Source organism: Eumetopias jubatus, unplaced genomic scaffold, assembly GCF_037043125.1.
Source record: "Eumetopias jubatus isolate StellerSeaLion01/CBP00866 unplaced genomic scaffold, mEumJub1_p1.0 scaffold_16, whole genome shotgun sequence".
NCBI classification, from domain to species: Eukaryota; Metazoa; Chordata; class Mammalia; order Carnivora; family Otariidae; genus Eumetopias; species Eumetopias jubatus.
Window position 1 is genome coordinate 70,797,329 of NW_028274822.1, and position 13,593 is coordinate 70,810,921.

Genomic DNA, 13,593 nt, shown 5'->3' on the forward strand with positions numbered 1-13,593 from the left:
GTTGGTAAGGATGTGGAGCAACCACGACTCTCATACATTGCTGATGGGAGTATAAATTGGCACAATCACTTTGGAAATTGTTTTGTAGTATCTATTAAAACTAAATGTACACATATCCTTGACCTAGCAAATCTACCCCTAACAGTTCTATTCCCACCAGAAATGTGTATATATTTCTTTTTTTTTTTAAAGATTTTATTTATTTATTCATGAAAGACAGAGAGAGAGAGAGAGGCAGAGGGAGAAGCAGGCTCCCGCTGAGCAGGGAGCCCAATGCGGGACTCGACCCCAGGACCCTGGGATCATGACCCGAGCTGAAGGCAGACGCTCAACCATCTGAGCCACCCAGGCGCCCGAAATGTGTATATATTTCATTGAAAAACATGTTCAGAATGTTCAGAGCAGTACTATTCATAATAGTCAAAACTGGAAAGTTATCCAAATGCCCACCAACGCTAGAGGAATGAATAGTGAGAATGGTCTACAACAACAAGCAAGACTATGGATAACTCTCACAACATAATGTTGAATGAACAAATGGCTCATACTCTATGACTCTATATCTATAAAATAAAAAACAAGAGAAACTAATCTATGCTAACAGAAGTCAGGATAGAAATATTCTTGTTGAGTGACTTCAAAGTAAGACTCGGTTTTCTGAGGAACTGGTAGTATTTTGTTTCTTCATCTGGGTGTTGACTTCATGTGTTTATTCAGTAGGCTGGGACAAAGGTAAGACAAACAAGTTACCTAAAAAGCAAAATTTAAGAGCCCACTTACTCTCACCTTGCTTGCCTCACCCTCATCCCAGCCCTGATGTTCAAGTTTGTGAATATTTATTGAGCTGTAACATTATGATGTGTTTTTCTGTATTTAAGTTATACTTGAATTTAAAAATTGTAAAGGGGTCTGGTTTACCTCATACCACAAATAAAAATAAACTTGAAATGGAATAAAAACCTAAATGTAAAAAGAAAAGCCTTAAAATTCTTAGAATAAAATACTGGAGAATACAGTAGTCCCCCTTACCTGCAGGGGATATATTCCAAGACCTCCAGTGGGTGCCAGAAACCATAAATAGTACCAAACCCTATATATACTATGTTTTTTCCTATATATACATGCTTATAATGAAGTTTAATTTATAAGTTAGGCACATTAAGAGACTAGCAATAACTGAATAAAATAGAACAATTACAGCAATGCAATGTAATAAAAGTTATGTGAGTATGGTCGCTCTCCCTTTCAAAATATCTTACTTTATGCTCATAATTCTTCTTGTGATGATGTGAGATGATAAAATGCCTTTGTGGTGGGTGCCTGGGAGGCTCAGTCGTTAAGCGGCTGCCTTCAGCTCAGGTCATGATCCCAGGGTCCTGGGATCAAGTCCCACATCAGGCTCCCTGCTCAGTGGGAAGCCTGTTTCTCCCTCTCCCACTCCCGCTGCTTGTGTTCCTGCTCTCACTATCTCTGTCTCTGTCAAATAGATAAATAAAATCTTAAAAAAAATGCCTATGTGGTAAAATAAAGTGAGGTGAGTGATGTAGGCATTGTGATATAGTGTTGGGCTACTACTGACCTTCTGACAATATGTCAGAAGGAGGATTATCTACTACCAGACTGCAGCTGACTGAGGATAACTGAACTGCAGAAAGCCAAACCACAGATAAGGCAGTACTACTGTATTATAAACGACCTCAGGTAAAGAAAAACTTCTTAAGAATATTCAAAAGCACATGTTAGAAGAAAATATTTGATTACATTAAAACTAAGAACTTCTCTTTACCAGAAAAAAAAAAGAACTTCTCTTTACCAAAGACATCTTATAAAAAGTGAAAAGATATACCACAAACATGGAAAAAATATTACAACACAAATAAGTGAAGGAGAATTATTAATCAGAACATATTTTTTAAATCAATGAGGAAAAGATAAATAATCCAATAGAAAAAGAAATGAAAGACTTGAACAGTTACTTTATATATAAGAAAACCAGAATGGCCAATACACATGAAAAGATGCTCAAACTTACTAATAAGCAGGGAAATGCAAATAAAAATCATGAAGTATTACCATTTTACATCCAGTAGATAGACAGAAAACATAAACTCGAATAATATTAAGTGTTGGCAAGAATGTAGAGCACTCTCCTCCACTGTTGGTGGAGTACAAATTGGTACAACCACTTTGGAAAACAGTTCTACATTACTAATAAAGTTGAAAATGTATAAGCCCTAGGATTCTTTGGTATATTCTCTAGAGATACTCTTGTAAATATATACCAGGAGATTTGTATATGAATGCTTATAACAATTAAAAAGAAAGAAACTCTATGAGGAGTAGAATATTCTACAGCAGTGAAAATGAATGAACAACCACACACAAATGGATAAATCTCATTTTTGATGGTCAAGCAAAAGAAGCAAATCATAGAAGAATAACTTAAGAGTATGATTACATTTATATAAAAGTTTTAAACAAGTGGATATACTCATGGATGTAAAATTATAAAGAAAAGTAATAGAAGGATTATCATAAAAGTTAGGAGTGTGGTTACATTTGGAGGAGAAGGAAGGGGTGCAATGAGAAAGGGGCACATGGTGGCTTCCAAGGTAGTGACAATGTTCTACTTCTTAACCTGAATGGAGGCTATACAAATGTTCTCATTATTCTTTAAACTGTACATACTATTTTATATACTCTGCGGTATGCGTGATATTTTCAAAATAAAATGATTTTTAAAAGCATAAAATGTTCTATATATGTATACCTGTGTATGAATGTGTATGTGGGTGTGGGTGTGTGTTCCATGAAGGAAAACAACAGAATTTGCAGTGACAAACTGTCAGAAAGCTGTTCAACTAGACTTACTAAATTCTTTCATATAATTGGCAAGTTGAATTGAATGAGTTTACCACAAAGTCCTGATTTTTGTATATATAGTTCCTACTAAACATATGCTTGGAAAGTGTTATCACATGTCTTTTAATCTATCAATTGAATTATTCATTCTCAAGTTGTCCACTTTCATTTCCATTGGTAAAAGATAAATTCTTAATTTTAAAAGATAAAAATCCAGTCGATAACTGGATTAAAGATAAAAATCCATTCTTTTCTTAACCTTTATTTTTTTTTAAAACCAGCCTATGTTAACTATATCTTTCTGGAACAGAATCAGAAGAAAGTTGCATCAAACTCTAAAGCCATTAGCATCTGTGACATTGTAAAAATACTAAAGATGAAAAAAATCCTGTTTGGTTATATTATTTATATTAATTAAGGCCTCTTTTCAATATATTAAATATAACACAGATTTAAAGAACCAGAAAGAACCTTCAAAAGTTATTTACTACAGTCATCTCTTTAAGTAGGACTCAAAGTATCTCAAGCAAATAAATTAGCATCCTAATTGGAAAATAGCTCCTGAAAAGACTTTATAGCATCACCTCCCATTAAGCAGTCTGAAAAATTTTTATGTCTAACTCAGAACTCTTTTAATACAATATTGACATACAGCAAACTTTGTTACCCAGATGACAGGGTGTGGATTTACCTAGGACAGTGGGGCCCTAGCAAGTATTCAACTCCAAGTCTCTACTGGAGGAAGTAGGAAAGTAAAGGGCTCAGAGCCCTACCCGTTTGGCTCCAGTGGCTCCAAACACCCCAGCCCCTGGGCTTTCCCCAGGGACCTAGCCCCAAAGCTTGTCTCTCTCTACATAACCAACAGTTGACTATCATTTTGTTTTCACTCTGACTTGAGTTTATCTATAACTTTTTTCTCCCCCAACCTCCCTCCACTCAATTATCCCAGTAATCAAGAACTGATTTATACTTCCATTGAGAATGAATACCTAGAATATTTTTTAAATCCTAAAAATGTTACCTATAAATGAAAAAAGAAAATCCCAAATTTTCTAAGTTTATGGTTACCTTTTCTAAAAGAAGTATATTGGAAAGTCTTTTTTTTCCCTTGTAGTCATGGACAATTTCAAAGTATATTCCCTTTTTTTACAGTATAGTACTTTTTTTACAATAAAAACTCCCTGAGGTCAGAGGCTAATTTTGTTTTAGTTTTTATACCTGACATACTCCATTGGACTATTACTGTGATATAACCTATGAGGGAATTAAAAATGTTAGCTGTGTTTAACTGAAGCAATGGAGGCTTGATAAAGTTTTGCCTTACATGATTGTTGCATTCCTCTTCTTCTTCATCGAAGTCTAGACCCTGATGAGCAATCTCAGTAGTGCTGTTCTCCTGAAAGAGATTGTTCTCCAAATCAGATACTCTGGTGGCCTCAGTTGTGACTTTTACTTTCATGCTATGAAAGCCAGTGGAGACCAATCCCACTTGCAGGTTTACAGGCTCCCCCTCGAACAGCAGGAAGTGTGAGTTTACCCCTTCTTTAAAACCAGGGGGTTGGTAATCATGTGGAGTCACTGCAAAATGAAAAGGGCAGAAAACCAAGAAAACTGTGAGTTTCAATAAAAGTCAAATTAATCTTTCATGTGTAGCAACAGGTATCTCTCAGATGCTTGCAAAATCTCTCTATGTAAAATATTACTTCAACACTTGAGAAGGAATTTAACTAGAGGTCTCCACCTACCCGCATTATAGTAGTGGAGTTTCATAGTAAGTATAACATCATTAGGAAGGGGTCCAAGGTTCTGCATCAGTATATATAATTTACGGATCAGTAGAACACTGGCTTTCTTAATATCTTCACTGTTTGTCCCACTTTCGAAGCTTGTACTACTGCTATAACCGTATAGAAAAACAGCATACTTTTCAATCATATGTAATACTGAAACTCTATTTAAAAAAGAACAAAACTCTTTACCATATGATCAAATAAATATAAAGTAAATATCAGGACACTTGAGACCATTTTTAGAATGTAAATTAGAGCAGTGATTGCACTTTCTGCAATGTATATACAATGGATTTCTTAAGTAGCAAGTTCCCTTAAATATGACCTGATTTTTTAAAAATTTGAGTTACAAATAACCACATGCCATAAGAATGAGAACAATGGATTTGGAATTAGGAGACTTGACATTTAATATTGGGTCTGCTGCTAACTAACTGAATGAGCTGTGTCAAGTCATTTAGACACTCTAGATCAGTTAGCTCACTTTGCAGGATAAGCTTATACACATTTCTACACCTTTCCAGGTTTTCTATTTGAAAATTGGTCATCAGTTCTGGGCCCTCCTACCATCTGGTTATCTGTCAGAGATGTCCCTTCCTCTCACATGGATTGCAACAATGGCTATCTATTCTTCTCGCTTTCCTTCTTGTCTACACTGCAATAACATTCTCTATGCCACTGCTGCAATAACATACCCAATAGGAAAATCTCTTCATGTCACTCTCTTGCTTAAAATTCTTCTATTACACTCATCACCTTTCAATCAAATTCAAGAATGGTATGTGTACAATGCCTTTCATGAACAGCCACGCCCTCACCTCCAACCTCATCTGCATTTACTACCCAGTTTCTTCTCACCCACGTGCATTTGCATATGCCGCTTACTTTGCTTGTATTGTGTTTTTCCCACTTCTTTTCCTGACTCTCCTCAATTCATCCTTTAATAGCTAGCTCATGTGTCACCTCTTCAAGGAAGTTTTCCCTGATAATTCTTATACATTACTCCTATGTATAATTGTTTGTATGCCCCCCTCTAGATTATGCGTGGCTCTATCTTTCATGTCCACAGTACTGTTTGGTGCCAGCTAGAGTAAATACTCAGTAAACATTTGTGGAATTAATGAATGAATGTACAAGCAGAACCAAATTACCTTCCAACTTTTTTATTTCTCTCCAAAATTTTCTTCCCAAATTGGTTTCATATTTGAATAGCTTCTAGGAAGGACTATCACTGCAATATATTTGCACAATGTCTTTCACATAGTAAGCACTCAATAGTGAATAATAATCCTAAGTAATTGAGCTACTGGAGGAAGTGTGGATTCATAAAACAGACATTATTAAGTGAATACATTTGCTCCTTTTTTGATTTTGAACAACAAAGTTTTGTCTACTAAGATTTAACCAATTTAAAATAGGTAACTCAAGTGAAGGGCTATAGCATTTAGCTCATGGGATCTTTCAGTATACATCATATTCATAAAATCATATCCATGTAAAATCATACTCAAGACTCCCTTGTACTCTTTTAAAAGGGAAATTATCTTTACTATGGAAGAGGTGATAAGGTAATTTTGTATGACTGATCATTTAAATAAATGTCTACCTTTGGTTTCTAGGAGATTAGTAATATGCACTACCTTCTCTCCTCCTTAATAGCTGAAAGATTTGGCCATTTCTGTTTCACTGCTCACCACTTGGCATATGTGCCTTCATAATAAAAGAGATTAATCTGGTTGCCAGTAGTACTTATATTTAAATTTTGGAGACTAAAAGGCAACTGTTTAATGTGGGAGAATATGTACGGAAAGTGCTGTACAATCTGTACACTGCTATATAAATGCTAGCTTAGGATGATTAATATTTTAATTCTCATTCCTAAAACTTACTTCCCCTGCACATCCTACTGCTGTCTGCAAGTTTTACAAATGAGAGGATAATTAAGGAAGTGAATCTCAGAGAGAAATCCTCAAACTTGCAGTAAATGACAAGACAGAGCTAATAGCAGAAAATTGAGTATTAGGCCACGTTTCTCTTCAGAGTTGCTCCTTTCATGGGCACTCATTCCCCTGACTTGGAGCCCTCTACCACCCAGGCCTTTTCACCACCATCCACCCCCTCCACTTCTATTCCATCTCATCAGCAAAACTGAGATCTTTCTGAATCCAAAAGCTACTGGGATGGGAATAAATATTGCTCTTCAGTAAAACATCTCCACCTACAACGGGGATCTTTTTAAGCAAATACCCATGTCTTTGCTCTTTAACCCACTAGTATGTCTAAAACTTGGCATTTTAAACTTGATAGGAAAATGTAGTGCTTTCCAGTCTTTTCCATACCGGGACAAACATAAAAAATTACATTTGTATGACAGATTGGGAGAAGTAGATGAGAATGTTTGTATCTACAGGCAAATAGTTCGGGGGTTTCATTTACTCCAGATCCAGTCTGGCTATATTGAGGGCAAAAAAGATTAATATCTTGGCATAGCAACTGAGAAACTTCAGGTTAGTGTCTAAATACAATCTTATGGAGTTCTTCAATCAACACCATGTAGACAGCCTCATTAATATAATTTCTACTGCTATGCCACCCACCAACCACCATTGCCTCCAAGGACTACTACCATCACTACCACTACCACCAGGTACCACTTACTGGCCTATTAACATATGCCAGGCATGGGCAAAGCTATGTATATGCATTATAATTTAATAGTCACAGCAACCATATGATGTAAATATTATTAATTCCACTGTGCAGATGAGAATACTAATATTTAGGGAGGTTAAGTAATCTGTCCAAAGTTAGACCAATAACGGAGTGTTCCAAGCTAGGTCTCTAGGAATTGGAACTCTTAACCCCCAAACTAACTTCCTTTAAACACCACTAACATCACCTATGAGGAGAAGAGGAAAAGAAGCAAAGGAAGACTCTACTCCCACCAACTTCATCCATGGATTTCAGAAATTTGAACAATCATTACTATTATTAATGGAGGGTTTATATAGGATTAGTGGGGAAGTTACAAAGGAAATATAAGGCCTATCTTTGGCTTCAAGAAGATTATGTTTACCTCAGTCCTATTTCTCATGTTCATTAAACAATTAGATTCTACCTGTCAAAATCCATAGTGGCTCCTTCTTTTGTGTATTTGAATTTGAACTGGTATATCTCAGTCACTTTCTAGAAATATCAAAGGGAAGAGAGAAAGAAATTACTTACAAAAAAGAAATCCAGAAACTTATCTGGTAATAGGTGAGGAATATTTTTATTGTATACCTATTATACTACTTATATACCTCTTTGTTTCACAGCGTAACATTATTCAGGAGTAATATTTCCAAATACAAAGATAACTTAATTTTTCTCCTCAATGCTAAAAATGAGTTAGATGGCAAATTCTATTGTTACTGTTTCAAAACTGGAGAAACTAAGAGGCAGAGTTAAGTATCTGACCTGGCATAGGTAAATGACAGTGAAACCAGTTGAGAAATCATTCATTCATGTAACAGATATTTATCAAATGTCTACATTGTGTTGGATGCTGGAGTCAAAGTGGTGAACATGACAAAAAAGGTCCCTGTTTTTCTGGAATAGACAGACTGGTGAGACAGTCAATAAATAAGTAAACAAAATAATTTCAGATAGTAATAAGTACTGTGAACAATATGAAGCACAAGCTGTGATAGAGAATAGAAGGGAGAGGGGCTGATTTGGTTTGGAAGGCCAAGGATGGCCTCCTTGAAGGGATGATGCTTGAGCTGAGCCTCAGTGACAAAAGGGGATCATGTGCAGATCTGGGGGAGGGCGGGGTATCCTGGGCAGAGGGAACAGCAGTGCAAAGTTCTAAAGCAGGAAAGTAAGCCTCTTTCAGGGCCAAAGAGGAAGCCAAGTGGCTGGCAATGACTAAGCAAGTAAGAGAGTGTAGGAGATGAGGATGTGGAGCTTTATTGGCCCTGATAAGGGGTTTGGATTTTATTCTAGGTAAACCAGAAATACACTGAAGTATTTTAAGCATGGGAGTAATTTGCATGTGTTTTTTTTTTAAGATTTTATTTATTTATTTGACAGAGAGAGAGACAGCGAGAGAGGGAACACAAGCTGGGGGAGTGGGAGAGGGAGAAGCAGGCCTCCCGCTGAGCAGGGATGGGGGGGGGGGCTCGATCCCAGGACCCTGGGATCATGATCTGAGCCGAAAACAGACGCTTAATGACTGAGCCACCCAGGCGACCCAGTAATGTGCATGTTTTTAAGATCACCCTGGCTATTTTAATAGTGCAGAAGGAAGAAGTGGAAACCATGAGAGCAATTAAGAGGCTACTACAGTAATTCAGGGAAGACCAGAATGGCAACAAGAAAACTAGAAAAATTCAAAAAGGAACCAGGATCTATGACATCAGGTCTTGTTTTTTTGATCCTGCACTAAAAACTCAGATACCACTGCTATTTGCTCTCCTCGCTGTTAAGAAAGCTAGAAACAAAGAGGAAGACATATCCTCGTAAGAGACATACTTCATGTAAAATAACATGATTGTCTTGTAGTTGAAGCAAACGTTTGGCCCAGATACATTGTACAGCTTGTCCACAGATCTGGAGAAGGTACGAAAGACAGGTAAAGTGTGTAAGTTTAAGTACAACACAAAAAAATGCCCTTCATTCATCTGTTTCCATTTTGGTCTTGATATTGTGGGAATGAGGATGTTAGATTGATCAGAAAGTCTCAATGTTTCTGTTACTTTACTCTAAGACTTGTTCCCCCAGTTCTACTGATCTTAAAACCTTAGCAAACAACTTAATCACAGGTTATCAGGTCCTGAAGAAATTGGCTCATGCTGCTTAAACTCTAAGACAACTGATTTGTAGTGGACTTAATTTAAAAGAAAAAATATTTTTCTGGCAAGACAGTCCACTTGGGAAATCAAAATTTTTAAGGTTGCTTTGTGAGTACAGTAGGAGAGGTATGTGACACTAGAGTTGCCTACCACAACAGGTTCACCCCAGACAGGCAAGATACACAGCATCCTCTCTTTGTTCATGCTGGGTGTAATTGCCCTGCCAAGCAAACCATGTCTATTCTTCCTGCCTGCCCATGTTTCACAACAAACTCTAGCTTTTCAATGCTCTGAGCTATCTTTTATTTTTTTAATCATAATAAGAGTAGATCCTTTAGCAGCTGGTAATTTTATTAACATGTTATTTGGTCCCTGAAGCAATTCATAAGAGTTATGTTTACAATGGTTTTATACAAGATGCTAATCCCTTATAACTTCAATCTGACTCTGATTATGACAGAAGATATATTGACAGCAAGCATTGGTCTCTTCTTAAGATTGCATAAAACATTTTCCTACTTTTCAGATTAATGTGTCTCCTAATAAAGATGGGCCTTTAAACCACTCAACGATGGTTTCTGTTAATCATACTGAATATATTCAGATACCAAAGCAATAGCAACAACATATATAGCCTTTTTTCCTCCCTTCACATTCCAATCCATTGGCAAGAACTTTCAAGACTATCTCCAAAGCATATCCCAAGTCCATCCATTATTATCACCCTGTCCAAACCACCACTATCTCTCTTCATCTGATCTCCTTGCTTGCAAAGTATTCCTCCAGTAATTCATTCTCTGTTCTATAGCCAAAAAGGGTTTTTGAAAATATAAATCAGACCATGTTACTCCTTTGCTTAAAACACCCCAATGGTTTCCCATTGCCCGTAGAATAAAATCCAAAAACTACTTTATCCCACAAGATCTTACACATCTGTCCCTTGTCTACCTCTCTGACCTTATCTTCTGCTTCTTTCCCTCCTACCCACTAAGCTCCAGGCTCAGGGCATGAACTCACAAGATGCCTTGTAGCTTAGGGCCTTTGCCCAGTGATATTCTGGAACATGCTGTCTCCAGTAAATGATGATAATATTTGGGCACTGCCCTAAATGCTCTACATGTATTCATTCTTATGCAGTCAGTACTCTGAGGTAGGTATTATTATCCTCATTATACATGAAGCTAGTAAGTGTCAGAGCTGGGATTTGACTCCAGCACCTACAATGTTAACCACCGTGCTATTCTGCCGATCATGTGCCATTGCCTCTCACAGACCTGCATAGGCTGACTCCTCTGGCCCTTCAGACTTAGCTCCAAAGGCCTTCCACAGACTATACTCCAATCCTTCCTTCTCCATTCCCTGTCTCAGCACTCTCCAGCACACTGCCTTTCTTTTACTTTCTTCATAGCATTAGGACCATCTGAAACTGTTTTGCTCATTTTTGTTTGTTTATTGTTTATTCTCCCTCAAGGATATAAGAATGTAAGCTTCCAGAGAGCAGGGACCTTGTCTATCCCATTAACTCCTGTGTTTTTATACCTTGAACAGTGCTAGGAATATAAAGGGAACCCAATTAATATTTGCAGAATAAATATTCAGCCAGGATAGAGTTCACACTCAATTAGGATTTCATCCTACAAGGATTTTTTTTTTAAAACAAAGTTTCTAAAACCAAACTGTGGCTAGAAACAGAGACCATGTATAGTTCAGTTCTTGAAACAATCTATTAAAAATGGATGCTGACCACCTCCAGTAGGCACAAAGGAATAGATGATGAAACAATAAGATTTTTGTCCTCACAGTATTGATACATAGCTATTCTTTTTTTTTTTTTTTTCAAGTAGGCTCCATGTCCAGGGTGGAGCCCAACACCAGGATTGAACTCACCACCCTGATATCAAGATCTAAGTTGAAATCAAGACTCAGATGCTTAACCGACTGAGCACTCAGGCACTCCCATAGCCATTCTTTATAGTTCTATCATGCATTACATTGTGTAAAACTTTCCTTAACATATTTACATTTTGGTTTACACAACTTATTAATACCCTCCACACATTTTATAGTGTTTAACTGTAGGAAAGCTACACTATCCCTCTTCACTACTTTACTTTTGTCAATTCACCTCTGTCATGAAACTTCTAGTACAGAAATACTGCAACATTGTGCAATGTCCAAAACTCCACTGGCCCCTGGACTGGGTAAGCACACTTATTTAAGACAGAGGTTTGCAACTATTGTACTATGACAGACTCTTCACAAGATTGCTACAAATTTTAATCCATGTGTAAAATATATTTTTATTTCAGGTATATGTTAATATTGCTATTGTTTCTTCAGTTTTGTTTTGTTTAGGGAAGGAAATACTTCTACAGATAGGAGTCAAGAAACATGGCACAATATTAGATAAACACCAAAAAACTGTGTCTACATGAGAATGTTGTTTTGTGAGTATATAAAAGAATGAGAGGGGTGCCTGGGTGGGTCAGTCAGTCAAGTGTCTGCCTTCGGCTCAGGTCATGATCCCAGGGTGCTGGGATCGAGCCCCACGTGTGGTGGCTCCCTGCTCGGTGCAGTCTGCTTCTCCCTCTCCCCCTGCTACTCTCCCCTGCTTGTGTTCCCTTCTCGCTCGCTCGCTCGCTCTCAAAATAAATAAAATCTTCAACGTTACAAAAAAAGAATGAGATTAGGGAGGTAAGTGGTTGTATCAGTAACTTGATGCTAAATATCAACTATAAAATAGTGCAATCCCATGGATACCTTAGGCATTATGAACATTACTATTCCATAGCTATACTGTACTTATTGCTGACTTGTTTGGTGTTCTTTTGAGTCTTTTAATACCCTCAAACATGACACTAAAACTTTTAGCAATCAAAAGTGTACCATGAACACACAGGGGTTAGGGATCACTGTTATACAGAACGATCTGTAAGCATTCAAAATATTTTTTTCTAGGTTATAAATGATAGCTCAGCACTTCATATTATAAGCTTTTGTTTTCTAACTTCATTATTTGCCTGCATCAAACTCATTTTAACAGCACCCCCCTACACACACCCCCTCCACCCTAAGAGTTTTCTGTAGTTAAATTTGCTCAGCATTTCACTAAGCAAAAGCACTGGTTTCAGATTAAGAGTTTTATATGCACAAGAAAACAAAATAATTCATTGCATTAAGAAAATGACCACTTTATTAACAATTTATCAGAAAGTTTTAGTTTGGGAAGCTTCCCCTCAAACCTACAGGGAAAAAAAAGCATTTTGAAACTAAACATGAGACAAAGATAAAAGGGGGTAGGTTCAGGCATTGAGGAATTGTTACCCACCTGTATGTACCAGTTTTCCTCCACCTTGTTCAAACAGTTATTTATAATCTTCCCAAGAAAGGATATTAAAAGCTAAAAATGCTCAATTTAGTCTTGAATGCTACCAGTTAGGCTAAATCCATAGGCTTAAGGAGGAAAATTGAAAGCAAGGAAAAAGGAAAGAGAAGAAGGAAAGAAAACTAGGAGGAAAATACAGAGAATAGAACGAGAAGAACAGAGGGCTTCTCCCTCCATCTCTATGCCATTGCCACAGAGTAGTACAAGTAACTATTACATGCCCAGGACTATGATATTTACTCTGGGAGATAGAAAACAAGACAAGACACTGTCCTCAAGAATTCAGAATCTGGCTGAAGAGATAAAGTAATCTACATGAATCAACTGAGGGTGTTAAATTGTGGGGTCCCATTGGAAGAGGAAGTTGGAGAAGGAGGAAATTAGTGTGAACAGCATAGGCCAAGAGGCTTTCCTGGGAGATTTGAACATAAGTTGGCCTTGAAGATGAGTAGGATTCAATAGGGAAGAAATTATGAAAGAAGTAGTAAAGATCTGAAAAATCAATGAACAGGTCAAATAGGGGAGAATTTAGTTGGCAAAAAAAGGAAAAGTTTAGAATTATGCTGTATTTTCCAAAAGGCCACAAATAGAAAGGATTCAGAATCAGTTAAAATAAATAATAAAACGTGGTTTTATACATGCAGAGATTTTTAATTTTAACATGTTAGGGAATAGGCTCCTCTACGCTTTTTTTTTAACACCCCTAAGTAGTTTTTAAAAT

General features: G+C 36.9%; 1 protein-coding gene across 1 annotated transcript in view; it reads right to left on the reverse strand.

Annotated features, from left to right (window-relative positions):
• HORMAD2 (HORMA domain containing 2) overlaps positions 1-13,593 on the reverse strand; it is an 86,118-nt gene that overhangs the window by 57,482 nt on the left and 15,043 nt on the right. Inside the window, exons 7-9 of the mRNA XM_028124784.2 lie at positions 7,771-7,838; positions 4,608-4,759; positions 4,187-4,440 (exon numbers count right to left, since the gene is read on the reverse strand). Coding sequence (XP_027980585.1) covers positions 4,187-4,440; positions 4,608-4,759; positions 7,771-7,838 — 474 coding nt within the window. The remainder of the gene's footprint in view (positions 1-4,186; positions 4,441-4,607; positions 4,760-7,770; positions 7,839-13,593) is intronic.